The sequence below is a fragment of the Diadema antillarum genome, unplaced genomic scaffold, assembly GCF_040938485.1.
Source record: "Diadema antillarum isolate AM-2024a unplaced genomic scaffold, OU_Dant_1.0 seq00000341_RagTag, whole genome shotgun sequence".
Classification (NCBI taxonomy): domain Eukaryota; kingdom Metazoa; phylum Echinodermata; class Echinoidea; order Diadematoida; family Diadematidae; genus Diadema; species Diadema antillarum.
The window spans coordinates 112,324-135,816 of record NW_027271354.1 but is presented as its reverse complement, the minus strand read 5'-3'; the positions used below and the strand labels follow the sequence as shown (position 1 = coordinate 135,816).

The 23,493-nt window shown below is 38.2% G+C and overlaps 1 protein-coding gene and 1 long non-coding RNA gene across 2 annotated transcripts; both read left to right on the top strand.

The window, feature by feature from the left end:
* The first annotated feature begins 347 nt into the window (after positions 1-347).
* On the top strand, positions 348-6,149 carry LOC139730874 (uncharacterized). The gene is made up of 3 exons (XR_011710946.1): positions 348-383; positions 3,709-3,737; positions 6,024-6,149. It is a non-coding gene; the product is annotated as an uncharacterized lncRNA (long non-coding RNA).
* Positions 6,150-6,933: 784 nt separating this feature from the next.
* On the top strand, positions 6,934-12,293 carry LOC139730873 (uncharacterized). Its single transcript, XM_071641749.1, has 3 exons — positions 6,934-7,215; positions 10,336-10,452; positions 11,126-12,293. Exons 1-3 carry the CDS (start codon positions 7,014-7,016, stop codon positions 11,143-11,145), a joined length of 339 nt encoding a protein of 112 aa, XP_071497850.1. The 5' UTR covers positions 6,934-7,013; the 3' UTR covers positions 11,146-12,293.
* Positions 12,294-23,493: the final 11,200 nt, after the last annotated feature.

Here is a 23,493-nt window from a genome sequence, read left to right as displayed (position 1 = left end):
CAGCCGTCATTTTAATGATTATCAAAGTCTTGAATCTAGACTACTCGAAAGGGGAATTCCCTGTACGTTTTCAGTGCGCGCGCATACACGTACGTCGGGCCCGGGCCAGGCAGGAAAGTGTACTCTGCTGCTGTTTGTTGGATGTGTGACCCGAGAAAATTCGAGAACCGAACCGTGCTTCGGAATACATGTACATGTACATTGTACTTAGTAGCATTCATCAGCCTCAGCTCACCCAACATCACAGGCCTACCAGTACCACCCACGAAAACATATTTCAGTACATCAACACGTCATGATTTAAAAATGGCTACGCTAACACTGCGCCACATGGCCATGCTAACACTGCGGCTTTAGGTGTTTACTGTTTTGCTTTATTGAAGGTATGTATTGCATCATTACCATTCACTGACAGAAATAAGTTTTTACACGTTTAAAAGAAATACCTTTGTGATTGAAATGTACAGTGTGATTCAATGAATTCTTGGCTTTCTGCCCGTGTGTGCAGTGTAGGCCCTGCTGTGGTAAATTTTAAGTGGTAGCCTGACCAGACACCACAGTAGCGCGCCGTCGACTTCTGCTCGCTGTTCTGTAAGTTGTAACTAACTTAGCTTAGAGAGTGACGGCCTAGATCTAATTTACCTCAGGGGCAGTGACTGTGCTAGACAGAAAGATCCGTCTGTCCGGAGGACTCTTTTATATTTTGCCATTAACGCTGTCCTCAGGAGGGGATCCGTGAAGCCAGACGCAGTCTCCGCGGAACATTCCCCAACGGACAGATACAGACCGATCTTTCGGTCAATGACTGTGCCTGTGACAAATCTGGTCTATTACTATATTTCGTTGTTCTTAGTAAATTAACCCGTCTGGATGAGTTGTGAAATTTAAGATGCCGATGCTGTGTGGGTGTACGTGGTGTGGATCTACAAACGAGTATTAAAAAGTTTAAAGATTTTAATATAGACTCTAGGGTCTAGTTAACTGCGACAGCCGCCACACGCAGTGTGGCGGCTGCGCCGTGCTCCCATTTCAGATCTTCATGTTGAATAAACGGGTGCCTTTGCGGCGCTATATTTCCTTAAATTTTCAACAGAAACTACTAGGAATACTTACATGGGTCGATGAAACCTAAATGACTATCATCGGCGACTGTTTGAGGCATTTCATTGCTTGTGATGCACAAAATGATGTCTTATAAGCAGCTCACCGATGTTCACAGAATTCACAATCACTCGCACAAGCACACAGAATAGGGGAGCTCTCACATTAGCGAAACTGGGGGGAAGCCGCCAGGACCGCGCCTGGCGGCGCGGTCTCCGGGGCTAGGGTCTAGTGTAAAATTTTAGACTAACACTAACAGTTAGATCTAACGTCTGTAACGAGTAACGATAGGCCTAGCTGGCCTAATTAAACTGCGACCAGCTCAATGTGAGTACAGTATAACTCGTGTGTTGAGGAGCGCCCTGGGCTGGCTAGCCATCTGGGGGTATAGGATTGTAATCAGGTAAACTTACACAGAAAATCTGTCTGTTCGGAGAACTCTACCTTTTTCCTTGAGTAAGTGCATTCCACTCCACCATCTGGTGTATTTTTGTGCTGTTTGGCGGGTCTGGTGTGGGCACTGGTGGTATTAGAAAGATCTGTCCGTCCTGAGGAGTCTTTGAAAGTTTTATTTTTTTTTTTTTTAACGTTATCGCTTTGTATAGGAGGGGACCCGTGAAGCTAGACACAGTCTCTGAGGAACATATGTGACCCGCTACAACAAAAAGGTCCTAAAGTCGCGCACTGTCAAAGCCGTGAAAATCGAGTTTGAAGTTAGAGCGTTAAAATTGGTCAAAACTTACGATTTTCCGATTTTGATATACTATTGGAGTCAAACATGTCTTCTATCATCTGTTGAAATTTCTAAGCAAAATGATCAAAGAAAAGAGAAAAAAATAGCGTTTTTCTGAGCCATGTTTTTTGGCGTTTCAACGAAGCAGAAACTGGTTCGAAAATTTGGATTGAGCGCCACAGATAGGTTCCGCCCCTAACAACGACCAGAGTGATCTCATTGGTCAGTTTGCTGCTTGCTGCTAACCGAAGCGTGAAGCTCGCACACTGCCCAGTCGACTGGTGCACGTGCCGGTGGGGTGCGCTATGCTCAGCCGCTTCTCACATCCTGGTCACTGATTGGTTGGTGAGGAGACCGCCGACGCTGATGTGCTTGAATGAACTCTTCGGGGGTTGCTAGGGCTTACCTTCTATTGTCCAGAGGTGAAAACTGACTTGCGTGTCCCTTGATCGTGATTGCGTCGAAAGGAAGACTTTTAGGGCGCTTTTCTCGAAACAGTGCTTTTCCAGACGTCTCGATATGCTCTCTTTTAAACATCGATATCTCCGCAGCCGATTATTTTTATAAAATGTGTTATACAGTTAAACTCGCCTAAGTCGACATCGCATATGTCGAATAATCGCGCAAGTCGATGATTTTAAAAAGTCCCGATTTTTCCCCATTGACCTACGTGTATTAATTCACTCACAAGTCGAATTTTCTAAGTCGAATACTCGCCTAAGTCGATGAAATTCCAAGAACACTTTCACGCAAAAACCATTAAATTCACTGTGCCTAAGTCGAACAAGATTTCATTGTGCAAGAAATCACTGTCAAAATCACGAGACGCCAGTTTTTGTTTACATAAGAACTAGCCCGACCAGACAGGTGACAAAAAATGATCTTAAGTATCAAAATTCAAAGCGATCGCATGCGATTGTTGAACTCTCTTCGTGTTTGGAGGTCCGCTGGTACAGCCCTGTCACGCCAGCGCTACGTACGTACAGCGACTAGGCTGTGTATAGTTGTGCGTACAGCGACTACTGGGCTGTGTATAGTCGACGCAGTCTGCGCTGTGCAGTGGATGGATGAAGCTGCTGAGTTTTCAAAGCGGAAAGTAAGTGAAAAGTTTCTGCGGGCACGGGTAAATCAGAATTACACCTCTACATGCATTTCAAGCCACGGTATGGTAAACTGCAATCAATCACTGCTCAAGATCGTTCATATTCACTTCCCCAAGGTTTAACAAGGGTGTAAAGTAACCGGACCTGTGCCAATACTAATGCACTGTCCATGCAAAGTTAGCCGCGGCCCTGCCGGGCGACCCGTGATGCGGCACACCTCTCCAGCTCTCGGCTCCAGAGTAGACAACATACATGTACATTTATTCATAATGTACGTGTGGTGTAACTGTTGTTAAGTCGATTTTTTTTGACTTACGCACAAGTCGAAAATCGCCTAAGTCGATGTGTTTTGCTCAGTCCCGAGAAGATCGACTTATGCGAGTTTAACTGTATATCAATTTACAGCAGAAAGATTAGGGGATTATATCATGCAATTTTCAAATAATCAACCTCGCCCGACTTTAGGATCATTTTGTTGTAGCGGGTAACATATTATGATATCCCCGACGTCTAGATACTATTAGCAGATCAGTTACCCCCTGCTTGTTCACAAAATAAGGGCAAATATCTAGGGTCTGGTGCCATATTCCATGATTTCCAGTGATCCTGAGATGCATTGTACAAATTGAAGTTGAACATACAAAATGTATTATGATGAGGTTTCATAGATAGTGTCAATTGATGGTGTGGGTATGGTTTCTTTACTTTGCGGTACTTATGAAGCAGATGTGACGATGGACATTTCATATATTCCTTGCATTGCCTTCCTAGGATGACATTCAACAGAGGATCAAGTCATAGTAGGTTCAATGTGTATGTTTTTGATATGTATTTTTGCCTGTGCATGCATGTGGAAATTTCTTTGCATTCATCTGATCAAGTGATGGTTTTAGTTTATTTGTCTTTTGTGCTCTGTGAATTATCAAGTAGATCTTGTACTATTTAATGTAGACACTAGCTGTCACAAGTCCATGTCTATTGTTACTTAGAGTTCTGTTTTGCATGTGCACAATGAACTGTAGATATTACAGAGAACTTTCCCTTTGCAGTTCATGTTACACTGCTTCATTAATTTTTTGAATTGGGACTTCCAAGACATGTTATACAAGTTCATTAATATTTTACTGATTGGGAACCATAGTGACAGAATGAGCAAAAGGTATCAAACCTTGTGACAGAGAAAAAAAGGTAGGAAGTCATGTTGACTTTTTGTAAAAGCTGCATTTTTATGAAATTTCTTTAAGATTTTCCTTCTGCTGTTTTGTTGTCATACTAAAAACTGTTAGAGAGTTCTCATTGAAAGAGAGATACACATTGAATTAACAATATGGCTTAAAAAGTTATAACTTTTTAAAGGATTGACCAAACTCCCCTTACCTTCATTTAGGTTTGTTCTAATTTTTCTGGATTTCAAGCATCTATGTCTGTGTATTTGGAACAATTTGACAAAGGGCAAAGTAGGTACAGTAACATTCTGCACTTGATTCCCAAGGCAGATCATGAGAAGATGGATGACATACATAGTGTATTTTGTTGTTGTTGCCAATTTGCAGCTATTATTTCAGTATTTGTGAAGCACCTTTTCAACTTGGAGGTGGAAATATGAGAACATGATAAGAATTGAGTAAGCTAACATGTCACTTTGCATGAATGTTTGTGTCTGTGATTGTTGCATTGCATTTCTTAGCAGAATTATGAATTTTGTCAGCACTTCCTTCATGATTTTTATTTCATTTTCAGTGGGTGCATGATGTGCAATATCTTCAGTAGCTGCAAGGAATGATATTGAGCATTTAGAAGGCGAATTGGTTTTCTTTTCGTTTCCTGCATGAAATTATCAACCTTTTCTTTATGCACATGAACAGTTTCACAGTCAGCCCTTTTTGTTTTCTTCATCTTATCCATATTTTTAGCTGCATCATGTCTTTTTCTTTTGCAATCAAATTTACATCTCATGAAAAAAATACTGTTTATGATGCTGTGATGTTAGTGATCAATATTCTTAAGTTTACTTTTATTTAGTTGCATGTTTTCACATCTGCCTTTGCCTGATATTCATTCAAAAATAGTCAAAATGATGTGTTCATTATTGTAAACACATGTATCTTAAATAATATTTTAACTGTTTGGGTGAAAAACCTTAAAGGTCAAAGGTTAGAGGTCATTGAACTTTTGCTAAAATGGCTTTATTTTGGAATGTATAGTGGTAGAATGTAGTTGAATTATAGGAAGGTTAGAAATGGACAATTATTTCCATTTTGTAATTCTGGTAAAATGTCCAAGTTGGTATACTTTTACACACATACGTATCATTCTTCTGTATTTTTTTCAGCTGAATGTAGGTTATAATTCAAGTTTGATGAGTCATAGCATGGACAAGATACAGTGGGCAGATGCCAAAGTTTAATGTCCAAAGATACTGTTTTTAAGACTCTCTAACCATTATTTCTAGTAGGAATATCAAGTGGTAATTATTGTGAAATTTTAAAAAATGATTAGTTGCCTGAAGTGACAGGGTTAAAGTCAAGGTTACAAAAATTTGGACAAACTCTCATATTTTCTCCATGAGCCAAATGGTGATGTAATTGGATGCAATGAATAGAAGCAGATTTGGAAATATTTTCCCTGTATATCAAAATGTAAAAGGAAGGGCTATGTATGCTTATATTGTGGGTTTGATAGTTAGGGTGCCTATGTAAGAAGTGGAGGCATCCCAGTCAACTGTGCATAGCAGTTGAATTGCTCTAGTTTTATTTTATTACATGCTCTTAAGCAGCTTTTTTTTTTGGTTTGTTTTTTAAAGGAAACATGAATAGACATATACATTGTATGATAAGATAGTATATTACTTCAACTCACTGTGATCATAGGGTAGTGAATGTTATTATAAAGTGTTACAGATGCCAAATTTTACAGGCAGAACCATCTTCACAAAGAGAGTTTATTAAAGACCTGTACATTACTGGTATATTGATTTTCTACTGAGATTAATGCATATTCATTGTGCCAGTCATTTCAGTGCATGTGTTTTTCTGTATATTCATATTTAATTCACTACTTTTCATGTTATTAAAAATTGTGTATAGCTTGTGGAGTGTGTGGAGCATTGCCAGTTCACCGAGGCCAAGCTCTACCAAGAGAGCTGCCAGGGAGGAAAACAATACTTCAGCTGCCTTGAAGGTCAGAAAAAGGCACAGCCATGCCTTGGAGGAAACTGGTATGTATGAAAATACACACGGTATGAAATTGTGTAGTGTATGCATACATGTATGTGCAAGATATATCATACATGTACAGTATACTAAGGCAAGGGTTACATTGTCAACCACAATTCCATAGCTAAACTTAACCTCTCTATGAGCAATCTGGTGACAATGTTGGTCATCTATACTGAAATTTTCAGTCATATATGTCTATAATCAGAAGAGATGGTTTTTGAAAGTACTCAAATGGATGGAAAACACTTTTTTCACATTGAAAGGTATACGTACAAATGGACATTCTGAAATTAACAAAATTATAAGCTGATATATTGTTTTATATAAAATTATGTATATATACAAAAGTATGTTATACAAAAGTATATTGTACAAAAGTATAATATATTATATCAAACAAAAATATAAGCTGACCAAAGAATGGCAATATGTCACAAGACACAGATGTGGCTGTTGACAGGTCAAGTCAAATACCATCAGTCAGTATGATGTATAAGTCACCCGAGGAGGGTTATCCAATAGCATGGTGAGCAGGTGTATCAGATGATGTGCCGCTGATTTATCGTAGAAACTCTAATCTAAAGAAAGCTGTGACACTAAGGTTAGATACCACCTAGATGGATAAGAATTGATTCATTTCTTTCCTGCTAGAACTTGCATCATTAATTATTTTGTTACTTGATTACAGGTCCACTGCCAGCTGTTTGCCATGTGAAGATGGCTCCTTCCAAGACAAGCCCAATAACTGCACAGAATGCCGTCCCTGTTCAAAGTGTCCAGAGGGCCACATAGTATCCCAGCCCTGCACACCAGAACGAGATACTGAATGTGTGTCCGAACTAACATCAACAACTCCCGATGCAGCTGAGACAGGGCTCAGTGTCGACTCGGTCTCCCGCATCCCGCGTGACAACTCCGGACGGAGAGCTCGTCACCACAGCAACGCCAGCATCACTCACAATCACAACACCAGCCAAAACGATTCTCCCGGATCTGCAACAACAAACAGTCACAACAGAATCAATGCCAACCAACAGGACTGTGTCTTGTGCCTGTCAACGTAGGTTTATGTACATGATCATTTGAAGGGAAAAAAAAAGAAAAACTGAGAGCTTCACAATGAATTCTCTGTCCAGTCTTTCTCTCCTTCCCCTCATAGATAGAAAATAAACCCAAACACACAGGCAAAACACCCCCTCAAAAAAAAAAAAAAAATTGACAAAAACCTAGGCACACACACAGATGTACTAAGTGAACATATCGACACACTCAGGATACCATACTTCTTGCCAGTGTAATAAACTATGTAGGTGGTCATAAATAAGTCATTACATATCCATGTGTTTAGTTAAGCATTCTATTCAGTATGATACGGAAAAAAAAGGATTACCAGAAAAGAGCCAGAGTGGAAAATGGCCTTCTAGGTTAACCCTCCCCCCCCCCCAAAAAAAAAAAAAAAAACAACAAAGCAAAACAGAAAACGAAGCAAAACAAAAAAGCAAAACAAAAAACAAACAAAAAACAAAAAACAAACAAACAAATGAAGTACTAGAGAAGATGGATTCCAGGAGAAAAATATCTATAATTTGACTGTCAGTTAACCTGTTCCTTACAGGAACCTGGCATACCAGGTCCCTGTAAGAGCAACTGATATACCAGGTTCCCAAGATGAAGACAAGAGTGCCTGCTTTAGTGGCCTAAATTCATGTTTCTTTGTGTTGTAATGCCCCCCCCCCCCCCAAAAAAAGGGGGTTTTATAAAAAGATAAGAGTTTATTCTGTCACCATATGTTCTCTTTCTGTTGGAAAAATGCGTATATCGCAGTATTACTTACTGTTTTTCTGATTTAGTTTGCCCTTGTTCTGCTATAAAACTCGTATTTGCATGAACATCAAAGCTGAGCTCAGTAAATTTCTGTGTTTGCTGACCCCAGTTATTGAATTCAGGGCGGTGTTTCATCAACGTTTGTCAGCGCTTACAATTTCAGCAAAATCCTTGGTTTTGATTGGCTGAGATGCTCTGGTCACTGACTGTTACTATGGTGATTCAAGTTGTCAGTGCTGACAAACGTGGATGAAAGACCCCCCAGGTGCCAGGTTTTGTGTAGAACAAAAGAGTCTGTGAGCCCCAGTGCATGCCCTATTCATACCTTCCACCCGTCAATATTTTAATTTTTCGATGGCACATGTAGTTGACAGTGGAAAGGGGATACATCAAGTACTACCTGTTGATTACCAACCTGTTTGTTCTCTGCAGATAGGCCAAAAAAAAAAATCTTGTTTGGGGGCATTTAAAACTCTCAGAAAATTTTGGAAGGGATGGTTTAAACCCAATTCAAAGATAAAAAAGTCATGAATAATTCATCATGAAATTGCAAATAGAGTTTGTGAGATTTTCCACATAATTTGAATGCTGTGCTTTCAAAACATCAACGGTAACGACAATCTTTCAAATAGGAGGTAAAATTCCATGTTTCTCATGCACATGCCCATCCCCCACACAGTTTGGCAAAAGTCACTGTCAGCATTGGCTTGGCCTTTTGCTGCTGTTTGAGTTATGTTTTCAGTTGCACTGCCGCACCAGATGGTTTGCTGTTCATTTACATTCACCATTATTAGATGGGCTTTTCATGCTCAAAAATGGCCCTTGCATTCTGAAATACTGTATTTTGAGTGAAGGGGTGGTATTCTGAAATCCTTCCTTGGAAGAAATTTCTTACTAAATCAGGATTTTTTCCTAGGTGGCATTTTGAAAATATTCCCAAGTTTCTTCCAAAGTGTCTTCCTAACTTTTTTCCTAAACTTAGGAAAAAACTTAGGAAGATACGCTGATGAGGATAAGATATGCAAATTTCTGACTTAGGAAGAAGGTGGTATTTGAGAATATATTAAGGAAAGAATTTTAGGAAGATAATTAGGAAAGCCCCACCCCTGTCCTAAGTACAATGTTCAGATATAGCAAACTGCAAATATTGTGAAAGGCACATGTCATTCACTACGCGCAACATGAACATGTACTTTAAAGGATGCACGAAATGGGCATGAGAAAGGGGACATGCCGAGCACACATGTATTTAACCCTACGTCAATATGCGATTTTCATTGGTTGGTTCCTTATGATATGGCATTTTGTATGGGCTTAAGAAAGGGTAGGGATAAGGATGGCCTAATTTGCAATAAGAAGTTCCTATGAAGAAACTTCAGAATACCAATTCTGTCTTTCCTAGGCACTTCCTAAGTTTCTGACTTAGGAAGAAACTGACTTAGGGAAGATTTTCAGAATACCACCCATGGTTTCTAAACTGGGCACTTGTCAAGTAGCATTCTCTGCCACCTTTCTTTTGAAGAATATCTCAATCAGCATAATTAGAAATAATTTAACCTCTTCTTCAGTAGCAGTGAATGCATTTATGATTTTTGTTTTAGTTGTGACATATTATAATTATCTGCTGCTGTTAGATGGTCTATTTTATGATGTCTGTAAAACCTTCACCAAATTTTCCTGAAGTCATCTGAACTGCTTGCATTACTTCATCGAATGAATTTTCTCTTTGCTCTTGTGTTGCATTACCCATTTTGAAATAAGAAAAAAGTCTTACATTTTGTCTTTTCAAAGATACTAGCATAAACACAGCATATAAATTTGTGCCAAAAGGTAATTTTCTTTGAATATTCACTTTAAACAGAGTCAGACATGTACGTTTCAATGGCACTCAGTTTAGTAAGCGGCTCAGTTACTTGCTATTATATACCTCCTGTATGCTCTACTATGCAACAGAAGTCCAGTATCCACAGAGTACTCTGTTCCTTTTGTACACCCTGCTGAACAAATTGTTTGATTTTGCAGACAATCAGTTGAGATTATTGATGCTTAGCATGCTCTTGTTTAATGTTGATGGCATTGTATTCATAAGCGAATGATGTAAGGATACATACTACAAACTTGAATATGGAGTTACATTCCTTATTGAACCATTAATGTATATATGCCATGTGTTTGTCACTGCATAGACCTACTCTTCTTGTCAAAGAGTTGACATTTTTCATGATTATCTTTTCCAGTTTTGACTGATGCACACTAAATGTTTTCATGCCATGTGAATTCCCTTCACAAATTTTGTATTCTTCATTTCCTTTGTGTTTATTTGTTTGTGTATAAATTGTTCTTTTTCTTCAAACAGGTTGCCTGTCAGCATTGGAATTGTTCCTCATAGTACTAGTTTCTCTCATTTGTGGTCTTGTCATTCCCACTATCTGGAAGCAAATCAAGAGGATTTTCAAGAGAGGAAACAAACCGGGTAAGTGTCCATGCTTCTCTTTAAAACTCAAGCTTCAGCTTTATCTATCATTTCTGATTATATCAGTACATGAAATAGCATACAAATAATGAATGTTTATGCATTCAATGGACAGAATATTTCATGAGGCAAAAAATGAATGATCTATTCACCGAGGTGCAGCCAACGCTTTGGTCAGACGCCATTTTGGTTGTGCAAATGAGGTTCAGAGGTTGAATATTCTTTATTTTGTATCTTGCTTACTAAATGCTAATGCTGGGCCAGATTTTGTACATAATTATATGGCCCATGTTTCCTGGATCATTTCATAAAACTGACTTTTGACTCAAGACACCATCTTGGCTGTTCTAGGTAGTGTCGAATTGATTCGAGGGTCAAGACTACTTTGTCTTGGTTATTACATGCCCTATCAATCCTATATTTTGCACACCTTTAGTTTCATGAAATAACAACTTACTAATCCGATGTCAGCACTTTATGAAATACAGTGTAAATGTGTTTTGATTAGGGATACAAATATGTTACATTGTTGGAACTCAATATTATTAAAACTCCATGATTATATTTCAGATTCACTTATGAATTACTCTGAAAAAGTGCAATGGATTGCCATACAGTATAAACAAATACAGTTCTTTCATTCAATTAAGTGCGATATTGTCCTTTACTGCAGGTGGGAGTGCACCAATCTGACAACCGGACTGTAGCAATGCTGGCTGCTTGGCAACCAAACGGGATGGCTTCTATGGTGCTCATGGACTCCCATACTGATTTCTCTTTCTTTACTTATACATGTATGTGCATCTTTCCACAATGTTGGTCATACATGTTAAAAAGCTACAGTTCATTGAAGCATTTGCAACTTGCAAGAATGTTATTGCATACGTACCACAGCATGTACCATAATACCCACAGCTGATTGGTTGATGCAAGGCTGCCGTCATGGCAATGGTACCTTGTGAGGTGTCATTCGTGGACGTTTCTTGCTTGTAGCCCATTTCATAGTTTGCCTCCATGAATGGGTTGGTGATAAGGAGTTGTTTTATTTGTTCCTTATAATAGCTCACCTGAGCCAAAGGTGTGAAAACTTACTCAAACATTTCTACTACAGTATTCAAAGCAAGAAAATTCATATGCAGTGTTGGGTGAGTTAGTAAATCTCAGTTCAGCCGTTGTGCTAAAAAAAAGTATAATGAAAAAAAAATATTATATTGAGAATAAAGAGATACATGTATATCATTGCTTGATTAGTTAGTATTGTTTACCTTTAGATTACAGAGTAATCTTTTCACAGTGAAGAACATAACAAATTTCCTACTATCAAGCAGGGAGGTGGGGCTTCCCAACTCCCTGATCAAGTGATCATTTGTCCAGTCACTGTCTGGTATCTGAATTACCCACTTAACCCTTTCTGTGCCAGGGACCTTTGACACTGTGTACAACACTCTACAGTGTGTCCCAGAAAAAAATTACAATCAGATTTTTGCATTGATAACACCTAATATGATTAAATTGTTTAAATGCTACTCCAGGGTCTTAAGATATAAAATTTTAGCTCTATTTTGCAGCATTGGTTAAGCAGTCACAGAGAAATGTGGATTGTTGTAAAGCATGTCATGAATCTGATTCTTCCAAGTTTAGCACTTTGATGATCTTGTGTGTGAATACAATAGACAGAACTATGAGGGAAGAGATTCCCGACATCTTCCACCAAATTCCTCATTTCTCTTTGACCACTGAAGCAAATCAAATGGGGTTTTCTGTAAAATGTGGGCAATGAGTTATAGTTTCATATCCTAAAATTGAATTTAGATTGATTTCATATTTTTAATGATATCATTGCGGAGGGTTTTTTTTTTTTTTTTTTTTGGGGGGGGGGGGGACATACGGTATAAGAGGTTTTCTTCCCACCTCCATGGTCAGTTGGCACACAAAGGGTTTATATGTAATTTAAGTACATACATGGCTAATATGATAATGTGTTCTTTGATTTGGACTGAGTAGCACAGTTTGCAACTTTGGAATATTGACCAATAATTATGAAAATGTACAGCTGTTAATGTTTTCAATTGACAGTCATGTTGCATGGCCCAATGCACACTGAAAGTGAGAAAGAAATACAAATGTGAGGGATGAAAGTTTTGCAAATTGCTTTGATTGAATCATGTTTAGTCATCTGCAATTACTGGAAAGGCCACTGAAGGAAAGGAAATTCATTACTGTAAAAAGGAAAATTTTCTCACATTTTTTTTCGCACAATATGAAACTAGTGCTAAAATAAACATATGCTAATTTTGTGCATGTAAAATGTAATGTTATTTTCTATCTTTGAGCTCAAGATAGGTATTGTAGGAATATAATTTAACTGCTATGTTATTTAACCCTAACTAGGCCGGGGGGGGGGGGGGGGCCTCCGAGGCCCCCCCCTCGACGTTCCGCGCGATGTATCGCAATCGCAAAAAGCTATCGCCGCGACGTTTCATGACTTTTTTCTTTCGAGTCTCCCGCATCTTTTGACACCAAATTTACGACGCCCGGGCGCGCGGTTCCGAAGTTATGCATAAATATGTACATGCATGTCAGACCAAAAATTGCTCAAAAACATGAATTCGTGTACAATTTCAATGCAAACTGTGCTTGCAGGCAAATTTCATAAAAGCATGATTATTTTGGTGTTTTATTGATTAAAATAAATGAATAACATATTTTCTTGTTCAGAGCGATGTCGCGAACGAATTTCATCGAAAAAAACAATGAAAAAAATAAAGTCGAAAAAACAGAAATACATAAGAAATTCAAAAAACAAAATACTTAAGAATTTTTTCTGACATCACAATTTTTTTTGGATTACATTTGCTAAGGACACTAAAAAGAATATTTACACAAAAAATGTGCCTGTTTTGAGCTTTATTTTGTGATTTATACCAAATAGTCTGACTTCATGCATCATTAGGCATAAATTAGCATAATTTAGCATAAATGATAATTTTTTGAAAAATTAACTTCATGGTATTTTAGATTACATCATAGGCAATGTGTGTGCCAATTTTCGTCGCGATTACGCGGTCGACGGCCGAGATCTGGAGGGGGGGGGGGGGCCTGGGAGGCCTCCCCCCGGCTCTATTAACTACCAAAATAGCCCGGCCTAGTTAGGGTTAAAGTTTTCTTTACATTAGCTAGTCCTGTAACATGAGTGAATTTGTCGTAATATGGACCAGGTGCCTTTTTTCATAGTGGAGTGAGCTGCCAGACAAAACCAGTAACTGCTCTCGCAACAGTGAGCCGTTTGAAGCACTCACTAATTTTTCTTGACGGTCTGCAAAAAAAAAAACCAGGTAAAATTCATATCACCGTACCAGGCATACAAATCTACTGAAAAAAAAAATCTGCTTTGACAGGATATTGTACATATCATATATCTATTTATCTGTGAATAGTTGATGTTACGAAAACCATTAGCTGTATTACCAAACAGATGTATTGAGAGGGGAAAAAGAGTAAAGCACAGTGAAAGGCAAGAAAGGAAGAAACTGAAAGAAGCAAAGAGTAGGTCTTCTCTAAATGATGCTCTTTAATGCATATTGAATTGTGAGGGAGGTCATTGACCTTTCAATGTCAAGTGCAAGGAAATCGGTGCAATGTAAAATGCATATATATATATATATTAAATGATCTTTTAGATGCCATAGGTGAAGGATTGTGGTGAATCAAGAAAATAATAGACAAAGAAACAAGTAATGTAGACCTGTAGACTGTAACCTAATAAAGTAGACAGACAGTATTAATATCCCAAGAATGTTCATATCTGCCATATGTGTAGTATTTGCCCATCCTAGGGTCAAGCATTGTGTGTGTTATTATTAGCTGAAATGTCTAGCAATATACAAGTCTATGCATGTCTATATACAATGTATATATATAAACTTGATATTATTTTTTTGTTATTATCATCATTAATATCATTATTATTCTCTTATTTCTTTTATCATTACCATTTATTATTATTATTATTATCATCATCATCATTATTATTATTATTATTATTATAGATGTGTACATTAGGCCCTATACAGGGCAAAAAAAAAAAAATGTTACACTTTTAAAAAAAATTGTCGAAATTACATTTCAAAATATTTGGAAGATTTTTTTCATACTTATGGATGCCCGATAGTTTCATCTATCAAGTGCAATCAACAAAACAAATTTTTTTTTTTTTCACAGTTGACTGAGCACTGATGCTCTTTGTCCGGAGTGTGAAAAATGACCTGCGCCAAATTGAAAGAAGATGGAAAATTCAGCCAGCAGTCCAAATAAGTGTTCTCATTCAAACAAATTGCTCTTTTGCTCACAGTTTTGATTATGTTATGATAGTTTAGGAATTTTCTGGCCATTTTCTGTCACGTTTTGAATGATTTCATTGTGTTATGGAAGGTTGATTAACAACATCAAGATCTTTTAAGCACAGTTATCACAAATCATGCACAGACATATCGAACCCACATGCCAGTTACTCAGTCAAGAAGAATCAAACAAAATTAATGCATCCTCAGATCATTCAGTTAATACAGTCAATCAATCAACCAATCAATCAATCAATTAATCAACCAATCAATCAATTAATCATTTATTTAATACATCAATCAATCTGTCAGTCAGTCATAATTGTATGCATGTTTTATAAAAAGTGGCAGATCGACATAGGGAATATCCCCCTCCCATCCCCCCCCCCCCCCCCCCCCCCCGTGGCATAAAGGCTGATCAATGTTTGAAAATTGATTTATTTGTTAGTTTATTCATTCAATCAGCCGATTGATTATTTCAATGACTGAAAGTGATTAATTGATTATTGGGTTGATTCACTGATTGATTGAACGACTCAATGACTGACTAACTGATATATCGGTTGATGTATTGATGGGTTGATTGATTGATTGATTGACTGATTGATTAATTGGTCAATCAATTGATTGATTAATGGGATGAATGATTTGAATGTTGATTAATTTGGTACCACTACCACATTAATGAATAACTGGCATATGGTATTGATGTGTCCTTGTATTTTGAAAATTGTGCTTTAAAGATCTTGAAGTAATTACACACTCTTTCTCACCAATTGATTTAGAAATGAAATCATTAAAATTACGATAGAGCTGACAAAAAAACTCAGACTATCATAACATAATCAAAGCTTCAAGCAAAAGAGCAATTTGTTTGAATGGGAGCACTTATTTGGACTGCTGCGGCTGAATTTTCCATCTTCTTTCAATTTGGCGCAAGTCATTTTTCACACTCTGGACAAAGAGCGTCAGTGTTCAGCCAAGCGTGAACAAAAATTTGTTTTGTTGATTGCACTTGATAGACTAGACTATTGGGCATCCATAAATATGAAAAAAATCTTCCAAATATTTTGAAATGTAATTTAGACAATTTTTTTAAAAGTGTAACATATTTCTTGATACGCCCTGTATAGTGGGGTTGTGCAACACCCCATAATGTTGTCAGATATTGAGAATGAGATTGAAAGTGATCGGGCTGCTGTTTATTTACAACCTATGAAGTAGTTTAGCTGTCACAGGAGTCTACAGTGAACGCTGAAGAAATTATGTGTAGCTGCTATCTATAGATAGATGCAACTTGTCTCCCCGTGTAGGATACCTGCTGGAGGACTTTCCAGCGGTCTTGTTCTCTGTGTAAGTACAAGATTTGTCAGTGTTTGCTAAATTTGGTTGCTGAATTCTTCTCTTTGCTCCTATAAATTGTATGCACAACTATTTGTTTTGAGTTAGGCTCTTTTTTGTTTATGTCTGCAATGATATTAAGTTCTGAACAACTCCATTGTCTTAAAATGCAGTACATGAAAGCAGTAAAAAAGTAGACCGGTATCTGGAAACCAATTAATCACTGTAATTACAAAAGGACATTCAGTAATGTGTTGCTGTGATTTGAAATAAATTAACCTTGATATGGCAAGAAAAACTTGCAAATTTAGGATCTGTGAAATTACTGTGATGTTTGCAAGAGTTTGTTGTACAAATTTGTGTTAGTGTTCTTGAAGTACCGGTACACTTTGAATTCATCTACATTTGTGAAGACTTCTTGTAAGAGCTGGTGCTACTACGATCACTTCTCTCTCCCTGAGACTTTGGAGTTCCAAAATAAAACTGTAAAGGGTAAATCTGTCACTTCAATTTGAATAATGTCAATTGACCCTATACTCTATGGTCAATCCATAGTTTCAGTTTAGGTAATTGCTATTAAAGTCCACTGATTAACTATGACATACATGCATAATATTATGCATGTATTATATACGCATATATATGCATATGTGTGTGTGATTGTATTAGTGTGTGTCTGTGTGAATTAGTTTATAAGCTTGAATTGGCTAAATTTTCTCTTTTTTTCTGTCATTTCTTCCTCTGAATATCACTTGATTCATGCCAATAATATTGAAGTCAGATGAGCTCTTGTCAATGCTTCATGTAATGTCTTACATCAAGATTCAATTCATGTGGAGTATCTCTTCTAAAATTGACTAGATCTGTCTTATTAACGCATATATACATGTATGATTTATTAAGTTTAAATCATTATCACAATAATTATGATGGATAATTCTCAATTAAAACGAGGTTGAATTTCTTCCTGATTTGATTTGATTTCTGCATTTTTCATAAAATATACATAGGTAACAAACAATTTTCCAATATTAAGCACAATATACAGTATGTCCCAAAAAAATTACAATCAAATTTTCGCATTGATAATACCCAATATGACTGAACTGTCTAAATGCTACTTCAAAGTCTTAAAATATAACATATTAGCTCTATTTAGCAGAAAACCCCATTCAATTTGGTTAAGCGGTCACAGATAAATGTGAAAAGTTGTAAAGCATGTCATGAGTCTGATTCTTCCACGTTTAGCACTACGATGCTTTTGTGTGTGAATACAATAGACCGAACTTGGAGGGAAGAGATTCTTGACCTCCCCTACAAAATTCCTAATTTCTCTTTAACCACTGAAGCAAATTGAATGGGGTTTTCTGTAAGATATGGCCAATGAGTTATAGTTTCATACCCTGAATTTGTACTTGGATTGATTCACTATTTTTAAAAATATCATTGCGGAGGATCCTGTTGTAATTTTTATTTTTTGTTTATTTATTCATTTTTTTTTTTTGGGGGGGGGGACATGCGCCATGGTATATACAATATATTAACATACGTATATATACCTGAAAATTTGAGTGGAATAAACTCATTCTTTATTGGCAAAAAATGCATTACCAGCTTATTTCATGTCCTCGTGGAGCCAATACGTGAATTCTACACATATTTATTATATATTATACAATATATACAACGTATATATATATATATATATATACAGTGTATATATACCGTATCCGGGCACTTACCCCCTGGGCAATTACCCTCCGGATAACTACCACAAGGATAATTACCCCCCCCCCCCCCCCGGGCTATTCCCCCCTAGAGCAACTACCACCCAGACAACTACCCTCCTAGGGCAATTACCCTCCAGGGCAATTACCCCCTAGGGCAACTACCCCCCCCCCCCCCCGGACAACTACCCTCTTTGGGCAATTACCCCTTAGGGCAATTACCCACCGGATAACTACCCCCCCGGTTAACTACCCCCCGGATAACTACCACCCGGATAACTACTACCCAGATAATTACCCCCCGGAAAATAACCCCCTAGATAACTACCCCCGGATAACTACCACCCAGATAACTACCTCCCGGAGAACTTCCCCCTGGATAACTACCCCTCGGATAAATACCACCAAGATTACTACCACCCGGATAACTACCCCCCCCCCCCCCCCCCCCGGATAACTACCACCCGGAAAACTACCACCCGGAAAACTTCCACCAGGAAAACTCCCCCCAGGATAACTACCCCCCGGATAACTACCACCCGGATAACTACCACCCAGATCATTACCCCCAGGAAAATAGCCCCCTAGATAACTACCCCCCGGATAACTACCACCCAGATAACTACCTCCCGGAGAACTTGCCCCTGGATAACTACCCCCCAGATAACTACCACCAAGATTACTACCACCCGCATAACTACCCCCCGGATAACTACCACGCGGAAAACTACCACCCGGAAAACTACCACCCGGAAAACTACCAACCGGAAAACTCCCCCCAGGATAACTACCCCCCGGATAACTACCACCCGGATAACTACCACCCAGATAATTACCCCCAGGAAAATAACCCCCCAGATAACAACCCCCCGGATAACTATCACCCAGATAACTACCTCCCGGAGAACTTGCCCCTGGATAACTACCCCCCAGATAACAACCACCAAGATTACTACCACCCGGATAACTACCCCCGGATAACTACCACGCGGAAAACTACCACCCGGAAAACTACCACCCGGAAAACTACCACCCGGAAAACTACCACCCGGAAAACTATCCCCGGGATAACTACCCCCGGGATAACTATCACCCGGATAACTACCCCCCGGGAATACTCCCCCCCCCCCCCCGAAAAAAAATCCCCTGGATAACTAGGGCCTATACCCCTGGTTAAATACCTCACTCACCGTGAAAGATGTTAGCAGATGTAGCCACGTTCTCCGATATTTTTTGTGCATTTCGTGCGATATAAGACATTCATGTACATTTATATTATATCATTATTCTATACATCTGTAATGAAGCCTACTTTTATGTGGCCTTAAACTGAATGATGATAAATGTTGAGTTGTTATATATATAAAAGAATATATAAAGAATTAAAGTTTTTTTTTTTTTTTTTTTTTTGGGGGGGGGTCAAAATCTGCAGCTGATATCAACGGTGTAAATCCGTACGGGGGGGGGGGGGGGGATGATCGGCGATAGTCACCATTACCACGAATACAAGCCCATAACCGGACCGGCGCAACCTTTTCTTTTTTTTTTGGGGGGGGGGGGGAAGAAGCTTTATAATGAAGACTTTTTTGTTGTTGTTTCTCTTGTCTTTTGATTTTCTTTTTTCTTGACTGGAAGGTAATTTCCCTCCCCCCCCCCTTTCAAAAACGTGGCGCGGCCCTGAATAATGCCCAAATAAATTCAATAAAATGGTAACATTGCTTTTACGTAATAAAATTATGTACAGACCACCCCCCCCCCCTCCTCCATTTCAGGGGGAATTTACGCCCATAGCTGATATGCTTAATCATGCTTTGACTTCTTCTCGGTTGGGTTTTTCGAATTCGCTATTGTGTAATCTTCCAAAAAAGATGTCACAAAACTTCAACGGTTGCAAAATTCTGCCGCCCGGTTATTAACTTTTACTATACTTAGTTTTATTCCATATCACCAATCATCCGTTCCTTACATCGGCTTCCTGTAGTAAAAAAAAAAAGAAGAAATATATATATATATATATATAATATGATAATACGAGGCTATGCGAAACTACAACTTGCCCTAGGCCTACATACTTCAAGTACAAGAATGATCGCCAGGCCCAGTGTGATGCCGGGCACGAGTCCTGGGGTGTTATTCTGAAAATATTCATAAGTTTCTTCCTAAATATTTCCCAGAATAATGAGGGAGAAAGTTAGGAAGTGCCCCCCAAAAGACATGACCATTACTCTGACACCCGGGTCTGAAACTTGATCCTAAGAACTTCTTAAAGCATATTAGGTCATTCTTATCCCAGCCCACCGCAGTTTCTGATATCAAAATCAATATTACTAGCATAAAGTTTCGTCGCCCTTAGTATGAACAAGTAACCATGCCTACATAACGTATCTTGCCAAGTCGACATCTGAAAAGTTACATGTCATCATGGTGACATAAGTTATCTACCCAAGCTGATATCTAAAATGTTACATGTCGTCATGGTGACATAAGATATCTTGCCAAGTCGACATCTAAAAAGTTACATGTCGTCATGGTGACATAAGGTATCTTGCCAAGTTGACTTATAGAAAATTACATGTCGTCATGGCGACATAACTTATCTCGCCAAGTCGACTTAAATGATTGTTTTTATTTTGTCAACACCATGCGCGCACGTGGTCGAGATCTTATGAAGATGGTGACCTATTACAATTATACTAACAAAGTCTATTAACTTGTCAGCCGGCTTGTCAGTCTAACAAGTTAGTCTCTTTACCAACTTAGTCTTAGTAACAGCTAAATCATGGATTCCGAAAAGGAGGCCGAGGACATTAGCAAAAACAACAACAACAATTTCACTAAGCGGAAGTAAAAAAAAAAAGACAAAGTAATACACATACAAAAGCACACATACCAACGCACATTGACAAACACAAGGCGGCTCTCTTGTAAGGAAGGATTGATGACAGGATAGAAAGATAGTGAGGAAGGTAGTAGGTCCGAAGTGGACAAGGGGGGGGGGGGGGAGGGAGGGGGAGAGGAGAGGGAAACGATGGGTCATAACCAGGGCTCTGGAGGCACAGAAGCACGGGCTCACTGATTAACAAAGAGTAGTGAGATTACCGAGCAACAACAGTTTTGAAAATCACAAGTATAAAAAAAAGAATGAATCATTATGCTGCATACGAAGTTTTTAAATAATTCTTTAACTTTAAAGAAAACATATTAAAACTTAAAACTTCTTTTATATTATTATCAAGAGAATTCCAGAATTTTGGTCCAGAAAAGGAGAATAAAGATTTTGCAAAAACCGTCCTAGTCAAAGGCAAATGATATTTATGGGATTGACGGGTTGGATGTGCATTTCATGAACAGTTTCATTCTTTAAAAACATGGAATCAAACACAAGGGGGAGAGAATGGTTAGTGAGTTTATACATGAATTGTCCTAATTGCAAACGATAAAGATCATAAATTTTCAGAATATTATTTTTGTGAAATAAATTATTAGTATGACCTCTCCACGATTCGTGACAAATGATACGAAGAGCTGTTTTCTGTATTGTAGATTACTCATAATGTCTAATTCATACCAAAGAGTTGAGGGCGCTTGCATAATACTCTCTCCCTCGTATACTACGTGTTTGTATGAAATGGCGCCGACTACGGAATGGATAATCTTTTCATTATCATCTGACACAGCATTTTAAAGTCTCTTTAAGAAAGGCGACAATCCTTCACGGGGTAAAATGCGTAACTTTTCCCGTGTAATTTTGGATGCTGCTGTTTGCGATAATCCCAAAAATTGATTAAAGGTTTTTCAAGCAGTAGCCGCTGACATGATAATTTTGTATCTTGTTATATCTTAAAGAAATATCATTGATTATCATAATTAACTCACTTTGAAAATGTTTAATGCTTTCCTTATTCGTCTTCCTAAAATCATTTTCTTTTAGTGAATTCTATAATACAATGAATCAATTTCTTGCTAAAGTCAAAAAAGTGCATAACCAATGCTTAAATTCATCCTCTTTGAACATTCTTCTATATTTCTTCCTGCTCACAGGAAGTCAAGAAAGGAAGTAATACATTACAAAATATATATATATTTTTTTTTTTCATCTTGATTTTTATTTCATTATTATTTCCATTTTTGTTACTTGGCCTAAGTTACGATATGAAATGCGTGAATAAATGAATCAAACTTACGGTCTCCTTCACACCTCACTCCGGCGTCTTCACTGTGACTACAGCCCTGATGACATCTCCATGGCCAACGAAAGCAATGAACCAGAGAGTTTTCCGTTCCCTCACAGTAAACCCAATGAAGCCAGATTGGTCCAGAACCCGGCCCAAAGCGAGCTCTCAAATAATAATTCAAAGCTGATGAGTAGCCGAGATCTCTGCACACCGCGTGCGCGTCGTTGATATCCCACCAGCTGTCACACACCGTGCCCCACTGTCCGTTACACGATATCTCAACTCGGCCTTCATTTGGGGTTGATCCACCAACCAGCCTCACTGTAATAACATTCCTTTGATAAAAAGATAAATAGAAAGATAAATGGCATTAAAATCACATGCCTGGCAACCACAGACCAAATTGCACTTGAGTTAATAAATGAATATGAATGAATGGTTTATTGATAATCAAACTTCGATTCCAGCCGAATGGCTGAATTGCGTCTTATTTACATTGATAAAATTACAGTGAGACAAAATAAATTACATAAACAATGTGTAAAACACGAACAAAATACAATCATTACGACGACAACAACAACAAATCATCAATACATCAATAGGGGCAATCCATGATTATAAATCATATTACAACAAAGCAGTGTTGAGTGAAAAAAAAAAAATATACCCTATATCCTCCAGTCATATGACAACCATTTCAGCGAATAAAGAAGGCATAGAAGAGGAGAGGAGGCGTGGAATGTGGAATGTTGAGAGATAGAGAATTCTACATGAAGTGTGAGGCTGAGACAAGAACAGAGTGAGGGGGAGAGAGGAGAAAAAAGAAACAAGGCTGGGGAGAAGAAAAGGGAGGCACAAAGGGAGAGCAGGAGAAATGTGAGGATAAAGGAGAAGAAGAAGAGTGAGTTGAGGGGAAAGGGAGGAAAGAAAGGGAAAAAACCTGTATGCAACTGGATAAATAAATAACAGGCAATTCAAACAAAATAAACATACAGAAGTCATTGAAGTCTATGTATAGTGTCGTTTGATACACACGTTAAACTATATTCGTGACTATAGTCACGAATATAGTGACTATAGTCACTTGGCGGAGGTCTGCGCTCTCAGAGTGCTTTTCTATAGCGCAGACCTCCGCCAAGTATGCAGCTCATTTCCACCATTGATCTTGTTCTTCCATAGAGATATCAGTGATTTCCACCCATTATACGTACATGTACTTCATTGTGTGCTGAAAGTCGCCCGATTTCCCAATATAGAAGCCATTGTTAGGGTGTCATAAACCCTCAGCTGCACAGCGCGCCTTGCCCTAACAGAAACTATAGAGCACGCACTTTATTGTTGTTGTTGATTCGTATTTTAGATGGGTATTAAAAAAAAAAAGCCAAACTCGGTTGCCAGTGCACCTTGGCAGCCTTATGCAATTATTTATGTTATTATAGCGTATGATTATTCGGC

What these genes read in the sequence shown, in the direction of transcription:
- LOC139730873 (XM_071641749.1), top strand. Translation starts at nt 7,014, where the DNA reads ATGCAGCTGAGACAGGGCTCAGTGTCGACTCGGTCTCCCGCATCCCGC. An exon ending in TGTGTCTTGTGCCTGTCAAC is followed by an intron (nt 7,216 to 10,335) that starts GTAGGTTTATGT and finishes TTCTTCAAACAG; the next exon opens with GTTGCCTGTCAGCATTGGAA. An exon ending in CAAGAGAGGAAACAAACCGG is followed by an intron (nt 10,453 to 11,125) that starts GTAAGTGTCCAT and finishes CCTTTACTGCAG; the next exon opens with GTGGGAGTGCACCAATCTGA.